This window comes from Gracilinanus agilis, chromosome 4 (genome assembly GCF_016433145.1).
Source record: "Gracilinanus agilis isolate LMUSP501 chromosome 4, AgileGrace, whole genome shotgun sequence".
In the NCBI taxonomy this organism is placed as follows: Eukaryota; Metazoa; Chordata; class Mammalia; order Didelphimorphia; family Didelphidae; genus Gracilinanus; species Gracilinanus agilis.
In genome coordinates this window covers 140,445,823-140,459,484 of record NC_058133.1, presented here as the reverse complement: position 1 = coordinate 140,459,484, position 13,662 = coordinate 140,445,823, and the positions used below count along the sequence as shown (strand labels likewise).

Genomic DNA, 13,662 nt, shown 5'->3' with positions numbered 1-13,662 from the left:
TAATTTACAAGGGAGAACAATAGCATCCAGGGAGGATCCAGAAAGGCTTCATGCTGAAAATGGTGTCAAGCTGCATCTTAAGAAGAAGAGGGACTTCAAGGTAGAGGTAGAGAGAGAATTTAAGACATAATATGGCCAGTGCAAAAAGATGGAGAGGAGGGATTCTGAAACTACTCTTCAGTAATCCACTGGTCAATTTTTACAGAATAGAGCCAAATAGTCTAAATTTGCTGGATAGAGTACATAAGGATTTTAATAAGATGTAAAATAACCAAGAAGTCTCATTGAACACATAGTATATCAGTTTTTTTTCTTCATCCACTAAGGATTTTGGTTATGTGACCCAAAATGTTTTCATAAAATCTGTATTGAATTATGATATAATTCAATTATATATGTAAAATAATATAATTCAAAAATAATTATAATAACCCAGAAAGAGACTTGTTTTCTCTATTCTCCCCAACTCCTCCCCAGAGATTTTGTTGGCCAACTAAGAGATCTCAGTGTCATTACTGACATCCCATTCCATTCAACCAGCTTCCTCACACCTAAAGATTGTTGAGAACGTATTTTATCCATTTGACATAGATGTAGAGTGTGAGGAAGATTTTTCCTTCCTATCAGGCAGCTGTTACCCTGCTCCTCACATAAGGCTAACTTCTCACCCCAACTATTTGCAGAAGGAAAGGGGTGAAGAAGAAAGGTAGAAGAAGAGCAAAGTTAAACCATCTAAGATCCAGGGCAGTCATAGTCATAGCTTCTTGCTTTTATGGGACAAAGGCTGAAAAAAAGATCAGAAGGCCTAGTAGGGAGCAGCCTGAGCATCAGTCAACAGATGAAGCAGGCTCACAGTTAGGTGGGATCCCCCTCTACCTTAATTTCTGTGCTCCAAAAGGGACTACAAAGTAGGAATAAACCAGTAATTAATACTTTTGTCTGATCCTTGTGGGAATGAGTCTAAGAGCAACTAAATCTGTAGGCCAGGAGGAGGTTTTATTCCCCTGGGTAGATTCTAATGCTATGATAAACCTCATATAACAAAGGTTTTCAGACTTAGTAATGAAGTGAAGAAAGGAAAGAACATTTGTCAGATGAATGAATTGAATGATTGAATGGGCAATTTATTAAGCAGTTGACATATACCAAGTTTTAGGAATATGAATAGAAAAATCAAGATTGCCTCCAGCCTCAAGGAATTCAAATTCTTGATTGGCATTGATGACTCATAAAAGAAAGTTCAAGGTGGTTGGCAAAAGTTGGTAGCCTACAGGGTGCCACATTGGAAAGGGCAATGTGGTCCAAGGTCCTGAGAGTGCATTTGGGTGGTCAGGTGGGGGCCCAGTGCAGGGAAAGAAGGCTTAGTGCTCTTCCTTCTGCCTCAGCTGAGCTATGTGCGGAGAGGACAGGAGCCAGGGGCAGGCTGGCTTCCTTTGGAAGGAAGTGCTCAGGGAGGCAAAGGTTCCCAAAAGCTACACAGAAAGTGGTAGTAGGTTTTTCCAAACAGTAGAAGCCCGAGCCCATTAATGTAATAACTATATTAACCTTAGCCTGATAACTTACCTTGGGATAACTTACAACTTTTCCAGATGTTTCAAAGTATAATTGTGAAGGTCATGGAGAGAGCAAAAGACAGATGATATTACTTAAATTTTACAGATGTGGAAAGTTCAGAAAATAAGGAGTGGCATTTGCTATAAAATTCTAGGTCCCTGACCTCATTAGGAAGGGAGCTTCTCTCTTAAAGGTATCTTGGAATGTGGAATGCTAGTAAGCCAAGACTGCCTGTGAAGGACTTTCTGTGTACTGCTCTTCCAGCATTCCTTAGCACTAGACAGGATTACTGTTATCTTTCATGTAATACAAAACCTGCCTTTCTCCCCCTCCCCCCTTCCTATAGATTCTTTGTGGGAAAGAGATTCCTCGTTGGGTCAATCGACTCGCCTACTTCAGCTCCTGTATACCATTCCTCCAAAGCTGCCTTCCCAAGGAGTGGCTCACTCCTGCAGCCCTTCAATCTAGTGTCAGCCAGGAGCTCCAGGATGAGCTGGAGGAAGCAGAGGATGCAGCCGCAGCAGCCGTCATGTCGAGTGCTTCAGCAATGTCCAGACCTGGGCGCCACACTAAACTATAGATTTCTCCAAAGTAACACATTCAGAACTATGTCTGGCAGTTGAATTTCACTAGAAAGCAGCAAGAAGAGAGCAAACTTCTTTTTGGACATTCCTTTTGTATGCAACAATAGCTCTTCCCCAAATCCCAAGTTTTTTCAGCTCAGGATTATATTTGTAATTTAAAAGAATCACCTGACAAAAGAGGGAGGACTTTATATGAAGCCACCCTCTGTTTTTTTTACCCACTTGTAAATTTGGATTTACTTCTGTTTTATACAAGATCCTGTTGAGTTATGTTTACAGTATTTTATATTGCTGTTTACAAATTTTACATGGACTCCTGCCACCGTGAAAGAAGAAAACCTTAATGTCTTCATAAATTAGGCAGGTAAACTTTCTACACTTCCAATTGCTGCCAGAACTGTGGCATAAACAACAGAATACCAAGTACGTGAACAGGTACTTACACAGTTATGGTCACCATCACCTGCCTAAGAATTGTGGTTTTCAAAAACAAATAAACAAAAAAAAGCATCAGCATACAAGGAACCCAAGCAAGCTGTGCTTGAGATGAAAGTACATATGTGTTAGTCAAGGGTCCTTTCTGGTGTTGGGAGGGTCAGGGTCAGGGGGAGGGTGGGAAGAACAGTTCCTGAGGAGTGGTTACAGCTCTCCTTTTCCCTTCCCTAGCTCCCAAGGTAGCACATCTGCCAGGTTTCCAACAGCAGCTGCCTTCTACCACCCTTACTGTCTACCTGGTCACACTGTGTTCCAGGAAAGGGCTGTGCATGCTTGGGACTTTGTCAAGTGTTCATGACTCCAAGAATTTTCTTTTATAAGGATTGATTACTTGCCAGAAACTGCACAGGTGTGATGAAAGCTCAATTTTATTTTAACACATAGTCATTTCTTAAACTCCAAACATTTTTCTTTGTTTTTTTGTTGGTTTTTTTTTTTTCTTGAGCCTACAAATTTGAAATCCTGCCCACTTCATATTGTGCTTTAAATGGAAGGTTGGGGAATGCTTTGAGGGATGTCCTGAATGTCAGCAGTTTTAGTTTGCAATCCAGATTCATATAACTATTTAGGCTGTTAATTTATTGAGTTTACATGTCCAGAGAAGCAAAGCATCCATTGGACTTCAGTTATTTTCAGGCTTTCTATACCATATCAAGTAGGCATGCTGTGACATGGGGCAACCTAAACACAGATCAGCTTGTCCAGCCCCTGTCATGGCTGTGTTGCTGCCTTTGGTCATTTACGAGTGAATTATGTGCACAACCATTTCATTTCACAAGTAAATGGCCATCGTATTCTCATAAACATTTTTTGTTGACAGCATATTAATGTATTTTCATTAGCTACCTTTATTTTTTCTGCAACATTCAAGCTGCATTTGTTGGTCATTTTATAGTCTCTAAAGTATCTATGTAAATCCATCCACTTAAGAACCAAATTGTGACAACAGATAATAAGCACGTGGTGTCAGAGAAATGTGTAACCTACTGAAGGCCCCTGTGCCCAGGCATCTGTAGTCCTAGTTTGGCCCTCTGTAAAAATCATTCTTTACATGTAATATTAACTTTTTCTGCCTTAACAATGAATTCTTGCAATAAAATTGGATGAAATTTATAAACAATTCAAGGCAGTGACTTAAGCTTCATAAGTATTGTTGGTTTTTAAGTGGTTTACCTTTATTTAAGCTGCTGCCCTGTGTTAAATAATACTCTTATGTTGAGCTTACATATCTTTAAGTAAACTGCATTTTTAACTTTTCCATATTCTGATTTTGATTGTTCTTACTTTTTATAGAACCTAGTCATGGGAAGAGATCAGTCATTGGTTTTAAGGATAAACCTTAGGGTAGGGGAAAGCACATAATTTTTCCCTGAAAGAAAACCCTTGTTAAAAAGTACTCCCACTTCCTGAATGGGAGGGGCCCTCAGTTTATAAAAGGGTTCTGAACAAATGCAATAAAAAGAGATAGGGACAGACACAACCTGATTTCCAGTAAACTTTTTTTGAGTCTGAAAATATGGCTTAAAATAAGGCACTAATCAAGCCACACTGTTAATATTATTTGTAAAGGGGGAAAAAATTCTATAATTAGAACCTCTGAATCATTTAGAAGTGGTTTGTTTTGCAATTATGTATTTTGTTAAATCTTATTAGATAGTCATGGTTTAATTTAAGTTGTTGACTAATCTCAAAGTTTCTTGGTAAATAGCCAGATTGGCCCATCTGTTCTTATTCAGGCTGCAATCAATAATAAAAATTTGGGGGGTGGGGATTTGGGTTGGGTTTTGTTTTGTTTTATTTTGTTTTAGTTGGGGGGGAGTTGTAATTTAAATTTTTGATTTACAGTCACATGTGGTATACAGAGATTGAATTCATTCTTGAGGACCCTAGTAAAAATCAATAGTGGTCTGAACTAATTATCGGTACATAAGATGAACATATAAAATTTTGTACAAGAGCAGTACTTGGAACAGCTAGGTGACTCAATGGATAAAGAACCAGGCCTAGACACTGGAGACCCTGGGATCAAATTTGGCCTCAAATACTTCTTAGCTATGTGACCCTGGGCAAGTCACAACTCCCATTTCCTAACCCTTACCACTCTTCTGCCTTGGAACTGATACACAAAATTAATTTTAAGAGAATGATTGAAAAAAAGAGAGAAAGGTACTTCACAACCTGATTGGGCGATGGTTGGCTCAGGTCAAGAAATAAATGTTTATGACTTCAGAATAATTATGACTTCAGATCAAAATTAACCTTGCTCTTTTGTAACATTCATCCCAACTTTTAAGGGATAAATTAGTATTTTTGTCCTTGCTGCTTTATCTCTCAAAAACCTTGTTTTTAAGTCGAATAGTTCAAGGATGTATTTGGCCAGGGAAACCAGTGGTTTACTTTGTGTTAAACAACAACTAAGCACTTCTTAAAGGTAGGTGTGAGCTTGATTAGAAACTCATGTCACAAGTATAGTGTTCAGGTGACGGCAATGTGTTGGTTTTCTAGCTTGTTTGAATGGGTTGATTTCTCTAAAACCTCTGAAAATGCCCTCTGCTAATGAAGGTTTGTTCCTTGTGGATTCTTAGGATGTGATGGTACTATACCTGTGTGACCGCTTGCTCTAAACTCGGACTCCACTTGATGCCTAAAAACCTGCCATTTATTGCTCTGACTCAGAGCAATAGAGCAAGTTGCCCTTCACCAGCATTTTTAGAGAGCAGAGAATTCATGATTTTAGTGAACTGTCAGCATTGTGTGCGCAAGAACGTTTCATACTCCAGTACAAGTTATTGAGACTATATCCATGGCATCTTTCCTTCATAAAATGGCTCGAGTCACATTCATTATTTCAAGGTTCTAATCTGCTTGCTTTTCTTTTTCCTGGTGGTTCAGTTGCTGTAAGATACTTTGTACCTTTGATACACACTGTATTTTCTTTCATTGACAGAATCATCTTTATTTGAACAATGTGAATTCTGTTCAGTGAGCTCCCCCCCCCACCCCTTTTCTCCTTCCCTCAAAGGCAGCCTTTTGTACCATTGTTTCTCCATTTTCTTTAATATGGTTTTATTGTGCACCTGGATTCTTTACAGCTAGATGTCTAATCAGAATCAGTGTGCATATGTTTTCTCTGTTTCAGAGGTGTTAAATCTTCACATCCCTAAAGAGAACTTTTGTGAACTTGAATACAAGTTTACTGTCACTCATAATATTTATATTAAAGTAATACTGAGAATCTTGACTTTTGCTACCTTGACATGGCAGTAAACCATCATGTTACTTCGATTTATTAAAAAAAATTACTTTTATAAGAAATGTTTTATAGTGCTTTCTGGCCTCTGACAAATGTTAGTAATTGTGGAGGGGAAGGGTGGTGGCATGTTGAAAATGAAATTTTATTTGCTTGAATTTTTAAATATAATTGATAAATAATTGGTTAGATTCAGAATTTTAAACTCTACAGATGTCATTAGTTCCCCCTGAGCATGGATTGTTCCTTGTTATCTGATGAAAGACTTTCTCAGGAGCAATTGGGTAAATCAAAAACACTTCCCAGGTGTGTGACCCTGGACAAGTCACTTGATGCTAATTGCCTAGCCCTTCTGCCTTTGAACTGATACTCAGTATCAATTCTAAGATAAGGGTTTTTAAAAAAAAAGAAAGAAAGGAGGCAGAGTAGAGGAGCAAATATCTGAGAAAGGCAGTGGTCATAGTCCAGCTACACAACTGTCTCCTCTGCTCTCCCCCTCAATTTCTCCAGAAGCCTTGCTGGGCACAGCTGGTAACACTTTGTGCTTCAGAGGTTTTTGACCTTATTCTTACACAGAACAGCATTTCCTTTGCTCTTGTGTTTTGGGGGGCCCTTTGACTGCTTCTCAGCCATCCAGCGGACCAACAGCTTGCAATAGCAAGCAAAGCTTTTAAGTTGCTTTAATGTTGATGTTCTCTTAACATGCCAACTGGTGTGATTGGCCCCATTTCACAGGATTGGATTTTATCATTTGCTTACTTGCTTTGAAAGGAATTCTTGTCTTGAAGATTTGACTTCCAAGAATGGGAGTAGGACAATAATAAGAAACAAACTTTCATGTATTAGGCAAGACCCAAGGCTTAGGCATTTTTTGTTTCATGCTTTCTGACCTGAGAGCCCCTGAGAGATTGTCAGTGTAAGCGGGTGGGAAGGATGACCAACTAGTGAAAAAATAGAATATCATGAGACTTGTTGGTTGGACTTTCTTTTTTTTTTTTTTTTGGCTATGTAGGATGAGATTTGGTTCCATCAGCCTCATTCTAGGATTTTGTGAAAACATCTAGTGAGTTTTTCTGTAAATTTTCAAACTAGAGAATCTTAGAGATAGAATTCAGTTAACTCCTAACTGCTCAAAATCCCCTCTGCTGCATGCTCAATGGAGTGATATTATCTACATTGTTTTATCCAAAAGATCATTTGGGTCCCTGAAATATTGTCCATACATTGAATTCTAGGTTTAAGAAATGTTGTGGTGAACCTTTAGCAACCCAACCTATCTGTTTGTAAAGTAGATAGAGAGGAATAGCTATTTGCTTCCCAAATCTGAATTTTCAGACATCTCATTCATTTTGAAATGGCTTACTGTCTGTAGCAATAGATTTTGATGTCAGAAAAGACATTGCCCATTCAGGTTAAAGGTATATTATTTTACGGATTATCTTTGACCACTGATTGGACTTTTCAGCATTTTGTAAGACACTTCTAGGACACGTCTTACAAAGTGATCTCAGAAAATCTAAACCAAATTCCGTTATTTGTCCTTAGGGAAAGTAGGAGGATTACAATAACCACAGTAGTTTTGGGATATTATTTCTGTTTTATGGTGAAATATTTTCACTTGTGGCATGAGCTGTTTGATCCTAACTCATGGTTCCAGTTTACTTAACAAGACCTCCAATAGGCAAGGCACATTGCTCAGCAATAGGGATGGCAAGCTCCCACCCTAAGAGGCTAAGGATACCAGTGAGAAGGCGCCAAGTGTTAGACAGGTCCAAATCAAGTCCTGTCAGGAAGAAGAGATCAGTTCAGGATTAGATCCAAGGAATGCTTCTTAGAGAAGGTGGTGTCTGAGTTAGACCTTGATTAAGAAGAGGGACGAGTTCTAACAATTCTCTATAGCAAAGTCCCCGCTGAAGACTTGCACCTAAGGAGAAGGGTGAATGGAGAGTGGTCCCGTTTGGCTACAACATAAAGTAAGCAAAAAGTAGTGAAGGAGTGTACTAAGAAAGTAAAAAAAAAGTCAATCTGACATTAGATCATACAGGGGTCTTTGAATCCCTGGGGTAGAGCCATTTGGTGAGCTGCGAGGAGTCACTGAAGGCTCTTAAAGTGGCATCATCAAAAGTAAATGTGAGTCTAATAGAAGGTGGCTCCTGGGCAGGGATGGGAAGGGAGGCAGGGAAGGTAGCTCAGTGAATAGAATGCCAGGCCCGAAGAGGACCTGGTGGGACCCTCTGCACGTCACTTAATCCCAGCTGCCTCTCCTTTGCCGCTCCTCTGGCTTAGAATGGATACTAAGAAGGTAAGAGTCTTTTAAAAAAAAAAAAAAAAAGATAACTTCCTTGGGATTTGTGATAATTCTCTAGAACATTCGGGCAGAATTGTGAAGGATACATTTGAAGCAGCAGTAGCCTGGCAGTAGAATGAAGTTAGTAGTAGTGTAGGTGAGAATAATAGTGGACCTCTAGAAAAGCGTTTAACTGTTTGCAGGGAGTGGTTATGATTGTAACGAGAGGAGAGGAGGTCAAAGTATTTTAAGGTAGTGAATTCAAAATGACTGCTTACCCAAAACCACTTTTTAGAGGCAAGGAGCTCCAACATGATACTTGGAAGCTGCATAATCCGCTTGAATAAGATGAACAGTTTAAAAACCAATCAACAAATGTTTATTAAACAACACCGACCAAGAACAAAACAAAACGATAAGACATTTAATAGACATAATGTAAGTATATATACAGATACTTCACAATGCAAAGAAACAACGGGGGGCAGGACCTTACTCTAACTTGGTTTGGGTTTAGTTATCCAAGAGACTGTGATGTTTAAATTTGATTGGCAGAAATCTTTCTCACCAAAATATAAATACTACAAACATTCATTAAAATCTGATTTAGGCACTGGGATGGGGATAGGGGAATGTCCAGATAAAACATCATCTCTGCTTTCAAAAAGTTTATAGTTAAGTAGCCAAGAGGGATAAATATGGTATGATATATTTATTAGGGAAATGCAAGGCATACGAAGGAAAGGAAAGTACATTAATGACCAGGAAGATTCGGAAAGGTTCCCTGAAGATATTTCAGTAGATTGCGTTATACTAGATTGTAAAGAGCTTTAAACACCACAAAGAGAAATTTGAACTTGATTTATCAGGCTGTTGACAACCATGTCTGTTATTGTGGCAGCATTATGAAGGCTGGATTAGAGCGGACAGACGGAACAAGCAAGAAGACATGGAAGAGGGGCAGGTAGATGTCTCAGTAGATAAAGAGCCTGACCTGGAGACAGGAGGTCCTGGGTTTAAATCTGGCCTCAGATACTTTCTAGCTGTGTGACCCTGGGCAAGTCCCTGCAAATTGCTGTGCTTTTGCCTTGGAACTGATACCTAATATTGATTCTAAGACAGAAAATAAAGGTTTAAAAAAAAAACACATGGCAGGAGACTTTCTGTCCTAGAATAATAATACAGTGAGTAGTGATGGGGAATAGAGAGAAGGGAAATGAATGCAGAAGAATCTTTTAGGGAGAATCAATAGGACTTGAAATTTGGAGTGGTGAGGGAGTACAAAGGAAGCAACATGGACAATACCAAACTTTTGAACTTGAGAGACTAGATAAGTATTGTTGCCACAAAAATATTCAAGTTGGAAGGCACAGATTTAGAGGAAAAGATAAACTCAGTTCTGGTCGTGTGTTTTAAATAGCTGGTGGGATAGCCAAGAGGAGGTGCTCCTCAGGAAGTTAGAACTCGGAAGAGATTAAGCATGGAGACAGATTTGGAGATCACATGCATAGATGATTAAATGGATCAAAAAGGGCAGCTAGGTGACTCAGTGAATAGAGAGCCAGGCCTAGAGATGAGGTTTCGTATGCTTCCTAGCTTTGTGACCCTGGGTAAGTCAATCCCAGTTGCCTAGTACTTGTGGCTCTTCTGCCTTGGAATCGATAGTTTCATTTGTAAGGAATATATATATATATTAAGTACCAGGCATTGGTTGAAGCTATGCAAGTCAATAAGATTAAGAGAATAGTATAAAAAAAGAAAGCCAAGGACTAACCCTTGGGAAACACCTACTTTAAATGTTCAAGGAAGAGGATGAGGAGCCAATGGGGGAGACAGACCTCAGAAAATAGGAAAATAGAAGATAATGGTGTGTCAAGAGAATGCCTCAGAGGGACTACTTAGCAATGGCACAAGCTGCAAAAAAAGATAAGGACTATAAATCACTCGGTTTGGCAAAGAGGAAGCCATAAGAGCAGTTTCTTTTTTTCTCTTTCTTATCATGCAAAACACACTTTCCATATTGGTCACTCTTAAGAGCACACTTGTACATAACCAAAATCACAAAAATAAAACCAAAAATGTACTAATGTGAAAGACAACTCCAACGGTTCTTTCTCTGGAGGTGGAGAGCCTTTCCCAGCATTCTTTCAGGATTGTCCCAGATCAGTGATGGACAAACTATTTCCCACTGGCCAGATCCAAGCTGTAGTTTTCCCATCACTGCCTTAAGCAGTTCCCTAATCACTAGGCCCCCACATCCAGATGTAGTGCAAACTATGGCCTGGATCTGGGCGGTGGGGAATAGTTTGCCCATCACTGTCCCAGATCATTGCCTTGCTGAGAACAGCCAAGTTTCATAAGAGCGATTTCAATAAAGATGTAGAACAAATGCCAAATTGCAAGGGATTGAGGGAGTAGTAAGAAAGCAGAGACATCCGGTATAGCCTGAGAAATGGGACAACAGATTGGGTTAGCAGGTAAATGGAAATCTACCAGTGTTTAACATTTGACACTTGGAATTTTACACAGGAAAGGAGTCTCAGTTCCTAGAAAAAAAATTTCCCTTAGAATAACTTCTTTTCCTAGATAAGAGATGATTAATTGCACCAGTTAGTACCGAAAACAAAAACAAATTTTAGTAAGTTTCAACTTGTACATATCCAGCCTGGAGAGAGCCCTCTATTCTCCCTTGAATAAATTCTTGTTACGTTTTAATGAAGCATTTCTTTTAAATATACATCTATCCCATTAAAATGTTACTCGTAATAACTGAAATAGTTTGTATCTGAATTGTAACTTCTCTGATACATATTTCACTTGGTAGTTTTGCTTTTGTGGTATTCCGATGGGTTTATTGCAGTTCACTAGAGATTATTCAGGATTATCCATGAAGGATATATGGTTTTGCTGATACAGAAGGAGCCTCCCTTGCTTCAGTGTGTCTCAGCATGGAGTTACAGACTCACACTTATATCGTCCTTTCTTTTTACAAATTACTTTGTTTATATGCTTTATGTATTGTTTCTATTCTGGCTAAAGTTCATGATGTTAAATGTGGTCCCCAAAGCCACCTCTGAGTTCCTGTTTTACGTTAAAAACAGCTTCTCTTGTAATCCTTACCTTCTGTCTTAGAATCAATATTGAGTTTTGGTTCCAAGGCACAAGAGCAGTGAGGGCTAGGCAATGGGGGTGAAGTGACTTTCCTGGGGTCACCCAGCTAGGAAGTGTCTGAGACCATATTTAAACCCAGGATCTCCTGTCTCCTGGCCTGACTGTATATCCACTGAACCACCCAGCTGCCCCAAAAGGTGAGGCTCTTGAAAAAAGTAACCAGCAGCTTCAAACTTAGCAGCTGGTGGTTCAGTACTCTAACGATATCTTTGATTGATTGGGCTTTCATCTAAGTTGTGGTCAGTAGTGAGTTCCCCTTCACTCTGAAAAGGCATACAGAGATTCCTACTTATTAATAATACCCTCGACATAATGATTTTGGAAAGCTTTTCATTACTTGTTCAAAAAAGACTTTGTAAACTTGAACCTAAAATCTATTTTATTTCTTAGAGCTAATCAGTTCTAAAAAGACTGTTTCTTTGGTGAGAATCTAGATAAGCCTGTTGAAGTTTCCTTAATCAAGGAGAATTTGAACGTATGACATTTTGAGAATCTGAACCGCTGGACATTTTTTTTTTCTATGCCCAACCTATTTGTTACCAGAAATATTTGTGGAATGGAATCATTGAACATAAACTTTTCAGACACACAACCCTGTTTTTAAAGAGTTTGAGAAACTACAGCTGATCTTTAAATATTTCTTACTATTTGGAGGAAGGGAAGCTCAAAAGAGTACCACATTTGGGGAGTCAGAAGATAGAGATTTCTATCCCAGTGATGCCACTTAATGTCTTGGGCAAAATATGAATTCTCCAGCCTCAGTTTCCATATCTGTAAAAAGAAAGAGTTAGACTGGGGAGAAGGGGCAATTTCTGAAGACGGACAACAATTAGGCATTTGCCATGTGCTGGAAACTGTGCTAAGCAGTGAAGATTTAAGTGTAAGTCAGCAAGGCAGTCCCTACCTTTAGGGAGCTATAAATGGGGCACATATTGCGGCCGTGGCTTTCTTTGGAAATGTCTGAGAGGCATATTGGCCTGGATTTAGGCAAGTGAAGGCACCCAGGCTGTGTTTGAGGTTCTAATAGGGAGGAAATAAGAATGATGGCCAGAGGGATGGATAGCAGCATGTGAAGTTAATCACATTATTTTTAATTTTAATTTTGAATATTTTCCCATAGTTACATGTTTCATCTTCTTTCCCTCTCCCCTAAACCCCCCAATCCCTCTTAGCTGACACACAATTCCACTGGGTTTTACGTGTATCATTGATCAGGACCCAATTCCATATTATTGATAAGTTAATCAAATTATAAAGAGAAATAAATGATACAGTAATAGGTTGGAATCCTCAACATACTCATTTCAGATATGAAATGGGTTTGTACAGATCCCAAGGGCCATTCTCTCTTGCATCATGCTCCCTTCTCCCCCTCAAACAAAAAGGACAAAATTTTAGCAATATCTAAAAGAACCACGGGGGCAGCTGAGTGGCTCAGTGGATTGAGAGCCAGGCCTAGAGACTGGAGGTCCTAGGTTCAAGTCCGGCCTCGGACACTTCCAGCTGTGTGACCTTGGGCAAGTCACTTGACCCCTACTGCCCACCCTTACCACTCCTGGGCCAAGGATGGTCCCTAGCCCAGATGAAAAAAGGAGGAGGGTTGGGCGTGGGGCTAGCAACCCCACCCTGTAAAAACTACATCTGCTAAAGAAACTGCAACCTAAAGTAGGGGCAGCTGGGCTAGCTCAGTGGATTGAGAGCCAGGCCTAGAGACGAAAGGTCCTAGGTTCAAATCCGGGCTCAGACACTTCCCAGTTGGGTGACCCTGAGTGACTGTGTGACCCATTGCCTACTGGTTGTGGCCCTATGCTCCTAGAATAGAGTCCCAGGATTAAAAAAAAAAAAAAAAAAAAAAAAAAAAGAAACACACTTCGTCAATTGATGTGCTTTTTTTAAACTTATGAAAAGGGTAAGATGAACATTTTTATTTCAAAGTAAAATTTTTACATCACTAGGACTGAGGAGCCACTGGGCTGCCTCTTTCCTGGTGAGTTTCCAAAGGTGCCCCATTCACTTAAACCCAGGATTTTCCTTGGAGAGGAAAAAAAAGGCCGCTCTCTCCTCTGGTGAGAGACCAAATAGGCTTCTGTTTTCTCCATCTCCAAACATAGATCTGTGTCCGGCGTGTCCTGTGGAATTTTGTGGAATCGAACCATTATGGTGAAAAGGGTCAATTGTAAAGCAGGGAAACTTTGATTTGATTTGGACAGGGAACTCCCAGGTTGAGAAAACTCACTTTAGCAGTAGATGTCCGTATCTTCGGTACCATTTAGTCTCCGAAAGGAGGAATTCTTATGTTTTTTCACATTCTAGACCCGGCA

The 13,662-nt window shown here is 39.5% G+C and overlaps 1 protein-coding gene across 1 annotated transcript in view; it reads left to right on the top strand.

The window, feature by feature from the left end:
- The window catches only part of DESI2 (desumoylating isopeptidase 2), a 64,205-nt gene extending 60,319 nt beyond the window's left edge, over window positions 1-3,886 (top strand). The window contains exon 5 of the mRNA XM_044672925.1: window positions 1,901-3,886. Coding sequence (XP_044528860.1) covers window positions 1,901-2,134 — 234 coding nt within the window. The 3' untranslated portion in view covers window positions 2,135-3,886. The remainder of the gene's footprint in view (window positions 1-1,900) is intronic.
- Window positions 3,887-13,662: the final 9,776 nt, after the last annotated feature.